Source organism: Strongylocentrotus purpuratus, unplaced genomic scaffold (genome assembly GCF_000002235.5).
Source record: "Strongylocentrotus purpuratus isolate Spur 01 unplaced genomic scaffold, Spur_5.0 spur5_scaffold_16, whole genome shotgun sequence".
In the NCBI taxonomy this organism is placed as follows: domain Eukaryota; kingdom Metazoa; phylum Echinodermata; class Echinoidea; order Camarodonta; family Strongylocentrotidae; genus Strongylocentrotus; species Strongylocentrotus purpuratus.
Window position 1 is genome coordinate 19,177,579 of NW_022145601.1, and position 13,502 is coordinate 19,191,080.

The following is a 13,502-nucleotide window of genomic DNA, read 5'->3' on the forward strand; positions in this document are numbered from 1 at the left end:
GGGAGATTATTATTACCCTGGCTTTAGCACGGCTGCCATTAGTAGAATTTTGTTGAGGCACTGTGTAGTATTGAAAACGGAGGTTCATTCTCTCTTTACTCTTGATAGGCAGGAGAGGCCTGTGAAAGAAGTGGGTACTTTTTTGTTGGGACACTTTGTACAATAGCACTGGAAAAGTGATATAGGGGATCAAACCCTGACTTTCAGTCTAGTTACCCAAAAGAAGTGTGTAAAAGTTTTTTTTATCGGAACACTGTGTAGCACTAAACCTGGAAAGTAATAAAGTTGTTCTACTCACTTGACAATACATGCTTGTGACAGATGTAAATAGACTTTTATTGGGACACTATGAAGCATAGCATGCAAAAAGGGGTCTAGTAGTGGTTCTTAGTCTTTTGACTTTCGTTGTAGTTAATATAGTTAATGTAGTCAAATATATACAAAGAAATTTTGATTTGATATATTAGCTTAATGTCTATCTCCTGCCCCTTAATATTTTGACTTCAATAATTACAGTCTTGCTTGATAAAATAGTCGAAAAGATTAAAAGAATTTGACTTTACACTTTCCATCTTTTGCAGCTTGTGACTTTGGAAGCTACGGAGTGAACTGCAAGTTCACCTGCCGATGCGGAGGAAACGATTGTAACAGCATCACTGGAGAATGCTTCTGTGAGGCTGGCAAGACCGGGACTAGCTGTCTGGACGGTAAGGATCGCATCATCCTAACTCTAACCCTAACCCTAAACCTAACCCTGTTATAAAACATGTTTGCGTTTTTAAACTCGGTTATACAACAAAAAATCACTTGAAATTGCTTGAACGCAACCGTGTTTTAAACTAAATGTCTTTGAAAACCATGTTTATAGGGTGAAAAAGTGTCGCTTGAACGCACCCATAGTCTAATTGTAATGTCTTGTTACACTTATTTGATAAACCTAATAACTTGATTGCCTTGTAGATTGCCCCGATGGTACCTGGGGTATCTCCTGCAGGAGCAACTGTACCTGTACTGAGGATAAGGTCTGCGACAAGACCACTGGAGAGTGTCTCTGCCCGCTGGGATACTTTGGAGAAAACTGCAGGGATCGTAAGTACTTTAGAGGGAAACAGTCATCACCAAATATGTTGCTTTAAACGACAATAAAAAAGCAGAAACTTATCAAAAGAAGGTCTGAGCAAATGCAGACAACTTTTAACGTCATGAAGTTCGCTATGGAACAGAGACAAATTGGTAACTCTGTCATTTTAAATAGGCTGTGATGTCATAGGCTCCATATTCATGGAACTGATTTCTTTGTGTCTTTGCCTACGTTAAATTGAGGACAAAACTTCTCCATCTATATGATGAAGGCAGTATTTTTCTTTCATAAACACCATAAAAAGAGGGATATTTGTGATAAGTTGTTGTATTCATAGCTACCCAAAGATACCCAAAGATACTCCTAACTTCTAATATTCATGGTGATAGGCCCCGGGGTAGACCAGCCAAGAAATGGTTAGATTGTGTAAGGGCTGATTGTGCTACTAGACCAGAACGTCACAAGATAGGAAGATCTGACTTGAGGTCATGAAGCAGAAGCCATCACACATCTCCCAGATGGTGCGGGAGGCTTAGGTCAAGGTAGGTCAAGATTCATAGCTATTCATTACTAATGAACATATTGTGTCGTTTGTATTTTATTTCTAGCTTGCCCCAGCGGTCGCTATGGTCTAATGTGTCGTCACGATTGCCAGTGTCAGAACGGAGCTGAATGTAACTCAGAGTCAGGAGACTGTACCTGCACACCGGGATGGAAGGGACAGTTCTGTACAGACGGTGAGTGTTTAACCCAGTGACTGCCAAATTCCCTTATTCTCATAGGATTAATACATGAACCGTCCAATTCGGTTAGGCCATGGGTTAAAACAAAGAGTGTGTTTGTCTTTAATCAGGTTTTTACAGATTTGTATCAATCAAATATGATTATTTACATTTATGTCTGGGGACCGACTTTTAATGTCACCATCCGAAAGACGTCACTCACTTTCTAACTGGGGTCTGCCTGAAGGTGAACGTACCACTAGACCAACTCACATCTACCCTGTGGTGCCAATGTGATTCTTAAACAGTGATATTAACTACGGTATGCATGTATGAGATGAATCTGCAGAAAATTGATCTCTCAAAATTGTATAAGTTATGAATATTTTCATTCTGTGAATAATGTTATTGTGGCTTTCTTGTCATTCTACAGATTAGAACAGAATGACTTACTGAATTCTTACTAACTGAGGTGTACACATCCCATTGGAAACACAGACTGAATACATAAATGTAGTATCATTAAGTGTATTTGGTGTATAACAATGAACAATCTTTCTTCTTAACACATGATAAAACAGGGTGCACTTGTTGTAGTTTGACTATCAGCAACACGGACAACAAACATTTAAGTCATAATTAAAATCAGAGGAGATTGAGGAATATTTTCCTGTGTTCTGACCATCCATTTTACACTGCTTGTCTTTCAGAATGCCCTGTTGGTTTCTATGGTGTCGGCTGTGCAACGAGATGCACCTGTGAGAACAGTGCAGGATGCGATCCTGAGACGGGAGAATGCATCTGTACTCCTGGATGGAGGGGAGAACAGTGTGACCAAGGTACAAACCAATGATCAATGTTTATTTATTAATTCAATTTTTTTTGTTGTTGTTAATTTCCAGTCACAACAATGTGAGTGAATATGCATAAATTCAATAAATGAGTAAGAAAAGATTAGGGCCTAAGAAATAAATGAAAGAATGATAGTTTTTCTTTAAAAGGCCATGTATGTCACACTCTGAACATGACGGATAAAGAAAGAGGACAAAATATACAGCTCCTCATTTTACCCTCAACAATTGCTGTGGTAGACAAAGGAACATCCTCTCATTGCTATTATGTAAAAATGTGTAGAACAGGTGTCACATGCATTTTCACCTGTTCTACACATTTTTACATAATAGCAGTGAAGGGATGTTCCTTTGTCTACCTGAGGAACTGTATATTTGTCCTCTTTCTTTGTCCGCCATAGTGTCAGACTCTCTATTCTTAAGGTCAACTTTCCTAGCATTCATATCCCACCATCATCACCATGTTTGTAGTGAAATAGTCACCAGTCATGTCTATTGCATAGGTACATATCCCACTGCTGACATCACCACAGTAAGGACAACACTTCATCAAATGCACTGTTTGCAATGACTATTTTTTTTTCTTTGGGAAGGGGGTGGGATGGTCTTCTAGTTTAAATAGATAATTCTGCAAATTATAACTGGTCATTACAGACATCAGATTTCATCCTGAAGGGAATCGCTAGAATTTAGTTTAAAGGCCAATTCTTCAAAGTTCATAAAAGATTTTGTGAAATGTCATACACGCAATATAATACAAATCATATAACCTGGGCAAAGGCATGGGGAAATCAAGTTTTTTTTTTATTGGTTTGTCTGATTTTTCTGCTTCTATTGAAAGTACGGTAAGTTATTTTTGGAGTGGACTTGCCTTTTAAGTATTGTCAGAAGTCAACTTTACTTCTTGTATTATACAAAATGTTTAGCATCTTGTCACCAGGTAATTGCAGTTTTGGTTGCAAAGCTAGCTGAGCTTTGATGAAGGCAAGGAATGAGAATGTTTCTAACCCTAAATATTTTTTTCTTCTCTCTTCAGCTTGTGAGCCTGGCTTCTATGGTGTCAACTGTGAGAACCTGTGTATGTGTCTCAACAACGCTACCTGTGATCATATCAGCGGGACATGCACATGCGCACCAGGATGGAGAGACAGATTCTGTGCTAAACGTAAGTTATCTACCTAAAACATACAAACATAACAGTCATGAGGCACATTTATACTCAAAACCATTTGAAAAAAATGTAGGTATAAAGGAGAATACACTTTAAAAGTAACAAGTAATTTCCTTTCAGCTATACTTCATACTCTCAATTTATATTATAATTCCAAAGGGGACATTTTTGTAAATATAGGTTAACAACTGTATGTACAGTCTTTCTGATGATACCAAATACCATGATAGTTATACAGTAACAAGAGAGATAAATAAAATATTAATTGATTTTCCACCATTTTCAAAAGTTCTGTAAAAATCGATGTCATATCTAAATTCTGAAGAGGAATATTTGATTTGATTTGATTTGATTTGATTTATTGGTTTCTGCATCTTTTTTTTCTTTTTTCATCATACATTTTCATGAACATAATATGGTTTGATACAATATTTTAAGTGTATATATTGTAAGTAGACAGTGCTTGGAAAATATGCAATTTCAGGTAGGACATATATACCCTTAATTTCTAGTGAGCATAGCAGTGAAAGGTAGAGGTTAGTATGGCTACTTCATAGATGGTGTTCACTCTGGAATAAAGTACCATTCTACACATTTGTTAATACCTACGTAACGTGGGAAAATGAGTGCCCAAATGAATTATAAAAGTTACAAAATAAATTGACATAATCAATTAACATTCGTATGTTTCTCCCTTTTAGCCTGCCCTGATGGTTACTATGGTCTAGACTGTCGTCATCGCTGTAGCTGTGGTAACGGAGCTCATTGTAACGCTACCAACGGACATTGTAACTGCCCTGCTGGATACACAGGACAAGGATGTAGAGACGGTAGGTCTGGTAGTCATTAGCATTTGATAATGACCGGTCGTTATCAAAATTACGTGTTAGGCAAAATAAATGCCTGGTCATGTGTACGATCTCAACCAATCATTTCATTAGGATCCACGTCATCATCTTATAATTAAGACTGAGCCTGAATAACCTGGCTTCAAAGCATTAAGACATTGATAAAGTGACCAGTGGGATAAAATGCAACTTTCATAAGATGTTAATTTCCATTCTATTGCCTAAATAATGATTATTCTGTCTTTATTCCAATGATTTCATAAGTTATTATGATGAAATACCCTTTGAAGCATTATCATTTTTTTCCCTCCTAGATGAAATAGATTTCTTTTTAGTTGATCCAATTTGATACAACAATTTCAATCATATCGTTGTAAACATGTCAGAAAATACTTAAGTTGCTGCAGTAAATGTTTTGCTTGAAAAGAGGTTAAACTGTTTTCTGGTAGGGTAAAATAGCGTAAGATCATGTGTATATATGTTCTCGTTGTAAATTTATGTACGATATGTCCTGCAAGTTTTGAAAGACTCTGAGAAAGATGTATCCATCCCAGTGATTGAATCAAGACCACAATGATTGCCTAAATCATTGTTTAATCAATTCTAATCAATTCTTATCGATATACAGAATGTCCTGAAGGTCATTTTGGTGAAGACTGCCGAGGTACATGTAACTGTGCTAACGATGCTGAATGCGATCACGTCAGTGGAAGGTGTATCTGCCCCAGCGGTTGGATCGGAGTCAGGTGCCATCAACGTAAGTTTGCAACTATTCCATTCAAGTTCTCCTTGTGGTTCACTCAATTCACTCTCTTTGTTTCCTCGTTCATTGTATTTCGCCTTGCTTTCGTCATTCATTTATTCAACCTACCTTTCTCAACCTTTCTCTCTCTTCTTTCTTGTTTTACTGTTTTTGTCTGGCCCTTCCCCCTCTCTTTCTCTTCCTCTTCCTCTTTCTTTCTCTCTCTCTCGCTCTCTCTTTATATTCCTTCCCTCTATTTCTCTTTATTCTGTTTCTCTGTGTCTCTCTGTCTCTCTATATTTCTTCCTCTATTTCTCTTTCTGTCTGTCTGTCTGTCTCTCTATCCCTTCTTAATCTCTCTGTCTCGCTGTCATTTTACCCTCTGTCTTTCTCTTTCTCTTTCCTTTCCATCTCTCTTCTATCCCCCTCTCCCCCTCCATCTCTCTCCTCTTTTTCTTCATTGTGTTATTTGCCATCTCTCTCGCCCTCTGACATCCAAGAAATTGGATTAAATTAAATTAAATTAATACTTTTTTCCAATAAAATTTCATGTTCACGGACTTCGGAATAAAAAAAAAGTCTATCCCCACACTTTGATTGTTTTATTTTTTTCTTGTATATCTCATCGTTAGTATCTTCTTTCTTTTTTAAAATCTATGACATTCTTGATTCTTGTTTCCCTGTACAGAATGCCAGCCCGGTCGCTATGGTATCAACTGCCAGCAGCGTTGCATCTGCCAGAACGGACTCTGTGATCATGTGACTGGGATGTGCGCCTGTGCGGCCGGATGGGTGGGACGTGCCTGCCAGCAACGTAAGTAATCAGTCCATCTAGTACTCCACCTAAAAAATAAATTTAAACAAATGGTTATGCATGTTTCAGTTATCAATTATTTTTCTATTGATGAGACTTACTGCCTAGTTACCTAATACAGTCAAATCTGTCTATAGCGACCACCCAAGGGAAACACAAAAAGTTCTCTTTGTAGACAGGTGGTCTTTGTAGGCAGGTTCCTTTAGTACATGATTCAATGAGAAACCATTTTCAAGGGAAACAACAAATGTGGCCTTTGTAGACAAGTGGTCACTAAAGCAGGTTATGCATGTAGAGACTTATATCTGTTATAATAATAATTTACTGGTACTACGTTGTTGAGAATTATTTGCCTAGTTACCTATTTCTTTGTTGCAAACTATTTTCTTCTGGGATGGTGATATAGTTACCTGTAGTTAACTGTCTTCACAGGCTCTAATATAAGACGTAGTCCTATAATGCACACCTTCCTCATTCAAAATCCACTGCATGTGATATCATGTCATATAATGTAAATATCAACTTTAGTAGATATCCTTTTAGAGGAGGGGAATTGTTGAAGTTCTTAGGGTCGTTGAGAATACAAATATCTCTTTTGATATGGCAGAGAGGAAGAGAGAGAGAGAGAATACAGGTAACAACTCTCTTTAAAGAGAGGGTATCAGTAAGCTAGGTTTAATTGTACCTTGGTTTATCATGTTTATCTATTTATATTTGTTTGCAGCTTGTGCACCAGGACACTTTGGCATCGGATGTCTGCAGTCGTGTTCTTGTCAGAATGGAGGAAACTGTGATAAAGTCAATGGAACATGTTCATGTGCACCAGGATGGCACGGAGATGTCTGTGAACTAGGTAAGTTTCTTGGTAGAGAGGTCATGTAGGGGTCAAGGGTCATGGTATAGGTGTCAAAGTATAGAGGTCAGGATGTTCAAACAAAAGAATGTGATAAAGTCAAGGGAGCATGTGTTCATCGATGGCACAGAGACAACTGTGAACTGGGTAATTAGTAGGTATAGGGGTCAGTGGGTCATGGGGTAGGGGTCAGTGGACAGGGTGTAGGGGTCATGGTGTAGGGTTCAGACTGTAAAGGTCAAGATGCAGAGGTCAGCGTGTAGGGGTCAGGGTGCACAGATCAAAATAGGGGGCTCAGGTTGTAGGGGTCAGGTTATTGGGGTTTTGTACTCTCCATTTTATTCAATGGTTTCACAAAGGATCATTCCTGTTTCAGACTCAAAACAAGATGAAATAAAACATAAACAGGTCTTCTCTTCTCTGATTATTTGTTTCATTGTTTGTTTTGGTTTTAACAGCTTGCTTCTCTGGTTACCATGGTGTCAACTGTGAAGAGAGATGTCAGTGTCAAAATGGAGGTCAGTGTGATGCCCAGACTGGTGCATGTACATGCACTAATGGCTGGAGAGGAAGGCTATGTGAAAAACGTGAGTATTACAAAAAGAGATATGGTCACCACTCTCTTGGTACATCTATGTTTTCCAGTACTGTAGAGATAGACTGGTAAATGTTACATGTACCATTACAATGGCTATTGAGGAAGGCTATGTCCAAAACATGAGTATTATACATAAGAAGTGGTCACCACTCTTCCTTTTTACATGTATATATCCCATGTTCTAGTGATTAACTCCAAGATACATGTAGACTGGTAAATGTAACAATTCTAACGGGTGACGTGGATGGCTATGTTGAAAACATGAGTATTGCGAATGAAAATGATCTCCACTCTTCTTGTTACAAAAAAATAATTACCATTGATTAGCTTTAAGATAGACTTAGTGAATGTTACTATACTAATGGCTGAAGAGAGAGGCTATCTGCACAAACTGGGTATACACTTACATGAGAATTGGTCACTTGACAAATCCTTAAAATAGACTGGTTAATATTCTTAAATTAAGGTTTGGAACAAAGAAACATTTTACTAATGACCCAAGTTTAAAATTCCAAGTTAGGATAGAGTTTGAAATTTTGTCACTATTTTGCTATCTTCATAAGATAGCTCTCCTAGAAGATATCTGCTTCCATTCTGAGGATTTAATACTGAAAATATTCATAAATATTGGATGTAAAAGCTAGAAAGGGGTTTGGAATTAGTATAAAAGAATAAAGATCTGAATGTTGAAACAAGGTGTTTTCTTTACACTTCTTCTATATCTACTGGAGATGTGTAGTACAATTTCATGGTGTTTCTAAACTTGCTGGAACTTAATTCAATGTATAATAAAACTTAAACAAGACAAAGCAGTGCATTACCAACATCGGTACAATAATAATGTTGCAATTATTAAATGATGTACATTAGTGAACATATACATTGCATCATTATCAATGAATTGTAGAAATAGAAAGGAATCAAGATCAACTCATTCCTAATAATAATGATATACTGTACTTGTATAGCGCATATCACAATATGTCTCTATGCGCTGTAAGAAAGAGTAAGAAGGAAAAGTGGATAGAGTAACATAAGAAGAGTGAGATACACACTGTATGCTCAACATACTTTCTCTCTTTAACATTGGAAAGTATTTTTGAAAAGAAAGTCCTACCATCGATACTGAACTATAAGGACATGTGTAACTTATCTTCCAATCCGATACCCCTCTTATAATCCGCTACCCCTCTTATAATCTGCTACCCCTCTTATAATCTGTTACCACTCTTGTATCCTCCATCCAGCTTGCATCCCTGGTACCTACGGCAGCCAGTGCTCAGAGACCTGCGGCTGTGGAGCTGAGAACCCTTGTGATCACATCACCGGAGCTTGCAGGTGTCCTCCGGGCTTTGCTGGATATGAATGCAACTCACGTGAGTATATGCTAAGACACTTTAAAATGATTTATGAAAGTAATGTTCATATTATATTTTTTCTTGGGAACCTACAAAAACAAGCTATGCTTTTCAGTAGGTTCCTGTTTCATTTCATAATTTTGAACTTACTTTGTCAACTATGTACTTTATTGTGCAAACAATTGATATGTGAAATGGAATAAATTTGAATCAACCAATCATACATAGCTGCCAACCATTCCTATTTTCTGGTCTTCAAGCTATTGTTTTGAACCCTAGATTCCTCTCTTATCTGAAATATTTTTTGTGAAAAGTATACAAAACAGACTGTATTTCTAATGTTGCTTTGATAGATTCCTAACTTTTGTTTAAGAAGGTTGGCAGGTCTGTATGTCTGAATGAATCCATGTCCTAGTACAAAGAGGAAGAAAAAAGACAAATAGAGAGAGGAAGAGAGATTGGGGGGGGGGGGGGCACCAAGACTAATTTGAATGTAAAAGCGAGTCGATGAGAGAGTGGGAGAATAAACAGAAGTATATGAAGGCATGAGGATATTACATGACAGAAAATTTGCAAGACACAAGCAAGTACTCTATATTCACAGTAATAATGCTACACAGTAAATAAAACATGGAATTTTTTTTTTTTTTTTTTTTTTTTTTTTTTTGGGGGGGGCGTACTAAAACAGGATTATACATGTACCATAATTACTTACCGGTATTTACAACATGGCAAAAAAAAACATTAAATGAAATTTCAAACCAGTTAAATAAATGACTGTAGGGATAAAGAAAATGTAAGACTATGTGTCTAATCATTTTCTAGAAGTAGAAATAGTAGAAATATTAGTAGAAAATAGAAATAGTAGAGGTATTAATGCTCATCATTCTACTCTGCTTTGGGGTTTATTTTCACAGCTTGTCCACCCGGAACATGGGGCCAGGATTGTGCTGAGGCCTGTACCTGCGGACGCAACACGATCTGCAATTCAGTGACCGGGGACTGCCAGTGTAAGCCGGGCTTCAGAGGACACAACTGTGAAAAGGGTGAGTGATTATGTTTCCATCACTGCAATGGCCCATGCAGTGGTAGAGCAGTAGTCTCGTAACCAAGAGGGCACAGGTATAAACCCAAGTGGAGCGTGCTAGTGCCTTTTGGTATGGCATTAATCCTCATTACCAAGTCCCTCAGAGAGGACTTAAAGCCGTCAGTCCCCTGGTTGCTTACTTAAAGCAGTCATACTTTCTTAGCAGTCAAGTAAAACTATCAAACAAAGAACAACACTGATGGTTGAGCTGATGACAAAGCAGGTTCGAACAATTTATTTTATCTCTGTATGCCAGAGAAAGTCGTAAGAAAAGGAATCCTTTATATCTACATCCCCTATTTTGTGAAGAGTACATCCACTCATAGTGATACAAGATTTTCATTTGTAAAGAATTTTGTAATGATCAGATGTTGTTTTGCATGTACATTTCGTCTTATCAAATTTTTCTGTTACATCTTAGGAAACACACAAATGTGTTCTCAATGTTCAGAAATAATAACATTATTTTAAAGAGTGATATATGAAAGCAGAATGAACTGTAACATGTCAAGCTTGATATGAAAATCAGAACACACTGACATCACAATAAAACTGTCAGCATTCAAAAGATGTAGCAGTCAACAACAGAGTATGCATGATATATAAGATGATGCTAATATTCTGAAATGATATTTTGTATGATCCCCACTTTATAGATTGCAAGCACGGTCGTTACGGACCCGACTGCCAGCACCATTGCAGCTGTCTGAATGGAGGATCTTGCCATATGGATGATGGAACATGTCTGTGCCAGTCAGGTTTTATCGGTGCACTCTGTGAGAGAGGTAAGATACCACCCCTTCTCCCCCTCCCCCAACTTCCTATAATACTGAAGTGGTTTATCTATATTGAATTGTCTTTCCCTTACCCATTCATTGTGTGTAGACGTGGATATACGCAAAAGTACAAGTGATGATGTTCGTGATGATGGTTTACAACACATTATTTCTCACCCCCATTGTGGATTGTAGACGTAATCTACTTTATGATTGACATTTTAAATAAAAGATACAGATAATGATGAAAATTTACAGTAAGAACACTTGTACAGAATTTTGTAAGTACGAGGATGCACTTGATAGAGACACATTTCTTACTTCATATGTTTCAATCAAATCTGACCAAAATTAGTGTTTGTTTGCACTCTTCTTCCTAGGTATGTTATGAACAATTCTTCATGTTCATCATGTATTCAAGCTCCCTGTTCATTTGGTACTTCATATGCATAACGAGAGTATAAACATTCATGTAACATCCTATTTTGATTGGTTTTATCTTTCAGCTTGCCCCGACGGACTGTATGGCCAGGACTGCCAGCATAAATGCCTCTGTCAGAACGGAGGTGACTGCCACCACGCATCAGGGGTGTGCGAATGCTCCCCCGGATACACCGGCACCTTCTGTGCTACAAGTGAGTATGCATGATTCAGCTATTGAACAGATGTACATGCATCATCTTTTTCTTTTAGTTGTTACGTTGGCTTCCTTCAACCTTGAAGTTTTTGCAGATCTTTATGACAAAGTGTGTCTTAATTAGCATAGGGTGCACGTAACATTAACTTACAAAGTGGAAGTAAAAACAATCTTGGATCATCCAATACCCCAGTATAAGCATGATAGGTCAGAGTTCAATCTTAGAGGGGTACAAAAATGAGTACAGTGCACTTTTTGTATTGCATAGGTTGTTTTTCAATTGTTAGGATGCAGGGTATTTAGGGAGGATAAAAAAGAGGATGGGTTTTCAATACCATATATATGTATTAACACAGCGCTTTGAACAACGCAATTATTGATTTTGTCTTATCATTTTGTGAAGGATCATGTACCTGTAAGTTTCTGTAACTTTGGGATGATCCAATCACCTTGTAATTTCCTTTAGTGTATTTCCATTATATTGTCTTATCCGTATTTTGTAAGAAATACTTTTATTGTATTCTTTTACTTTGCATGTTTCTATGAAAGTAGTAAACAAATTATTTTCAATGATGTATACATGTAAATATAATCTTTTTTATAAGATGATGACGTGGATCCTAATCAAATGATTGGTTGAAAGCGTACACGTGACCAGGCATTTATTTTGCCTAACGCGTAATTTGGATAATGACTGGTCATTATCCCATTCTAATGACCGGTCATTAGTAAAATCATGTTATAAAACATCATTTTATAAAACAAATAAAACATGATCTTATAAAACAATTAATACACATCATTTTGTTCGGGCATTAGTAAAATTACCCACACTCGGTACCTTCCAAACAGTCCAAGCGTACCTTGTGTGGGTAATTCTTACTAATGCCTTCACTGATGTGTATTATTTGTATATCAAACTTTTTATTCTCTTGCTTTCAGAGTGTGCATTGGGAACCTACGGCCCAGACTGTTCGCAGGTCAAGGATTGCCAGTTTGGTGGAGTGCTAGATGTTATCACTGGAGAGTGCCAATGTGGGCTTGGATATACAGGGGAGATTTGTGATGAAGGTATGTATAGCCAACACCTTTTCTTAAAGTAGTCACCCACAGAATCAAAAGTGTTTTGAAGACATTCATAAAGATTAATAATGTAATTTTTAAACAAATTGTACAGAGTGCCCATAGGGAATTGTAGTATGAACTGTAAAAATAGGACCCCAAAAGCTGGATAATCATCATAACAACAACACAAAAGCATATTCCTGGCATCTACTCACAGACATTACAGTGCCGGTCTTTGTAATGATATTAATCAATCGTAACTAATATCACATTTTTCCTATTTTTACAGAGTGTCCGTGGGGAACGTACGGTATGAACTGCGAACAGGAATGTACTTGTGAAAACGGGGCTGAGTGTGATAGGATGTCCGGATGCTGCTCGTGTACTCCCGGTTTCTACGGACAAAACTGTCAATTTTGTAAGATCATCAAACTTTGTTTTTTCTCTTTTTAAGGAAGGTACATACCCCTGAGTCAAGCGTGCATGGATTATTATTCAGTTTTGGAAGATATACACATGACTTTTTATTGTTGTTAACCATCATTCATGTTTCTTAAAGCCCCTCTGCACTAGTTTGGCCAGGAGGGATTAGACCTGCCTGCATGTTCACTGACAGGTGGTTATCTCATCAAATCAGCTTTCAATTAACATAAGAAAAAGGGACCATGGGGGACCAATCACCGAATTAGGCATCGTTTGCTATATAGAGGGCGCAAGTAGCTACAAGTAGTGCAGTGGGGCTTTAAAGAACGTATACCCCCTGACTCAAGCATGCATGGATTATTGTGCAGTGTTGGAGGATACAAAAATGACATTATTGTTGTTAGCCATTGTTCATATTTCTTAAAAGACAGTGAGTCAGTTTCAAGTGGAGGAATATTTACAACACTATATTTCCC

General features: G+C 37.4%; 1 protein-coding gene across 2 annotated transcripts in view; it reads left to right on the top strand.

The window, feature by feature from the left end:
* The window catches only part of LOC115918685 (multiple epidermal growth factor-like domains protein 6), a 33,546-nt gene that overhangs the window by 13,310 nt on the left and 6,734 nt on the right, over window positions 1-13,502 (top strand). For both annotated transcript variants that reach the window (XM_030986982.1, XM_030986983.1), the window contains 16 exons: window positions 582-707; window positions 961-1,089; window positions 1,690-1,818; window positions 2,514-2,642; window positions 3,691-3,819; window positions 4,527-4,655; window positions 5,302-5,430; window positions 6,104-6,229; window positions 6,954-7,082; window positions 7,541-7,669; window positions 8,928-9,056; window positions 9,956-10,084; window positions 10,782-10,910; window positions 11,408-11,536; window positions 12,481-12,609; window positions 12,893-13,021. In XM_030986982.1, the coding sequence (XP_030842842.1) occupies window positions 582-707; window positions 961-1,089; window positions 1,690-1,818; window positions 2,514-2,642; window positions 3,691-3,819; window positions 4,527-4,655; window positions 5,302-5,430; window positions 6,104-6,229; window positions 6,954-7,082; window positions 7,541-7,669; window positions 8,928-9,056; window positions 9,956-10,084; window positions 10,782-10,910; window positions 11,408-11,536; window positions 12,481-12,609; window positions 12,893-13,021 (2,058 nt within the window). The remainder of the gene's footprint in view (window positions 1-581; window positions 708-960; window positions 1,090-1,689; window positions 1,819-2,513; window positions 2,643-3,690; window positions 3,820-4,526; window positions 4,656-5,301; window positions 5,431-6,103; window positions 6,230-6,953; window positions 7,083-7,540; window positions 7,670-8,927; window positions 9,057-9,955; window positions 10,085-10,781; window positions 10,911-11,407; window positions 11,537-12,480; window positions 12,610-12,892; window positions 13,022-13,502) is intronic.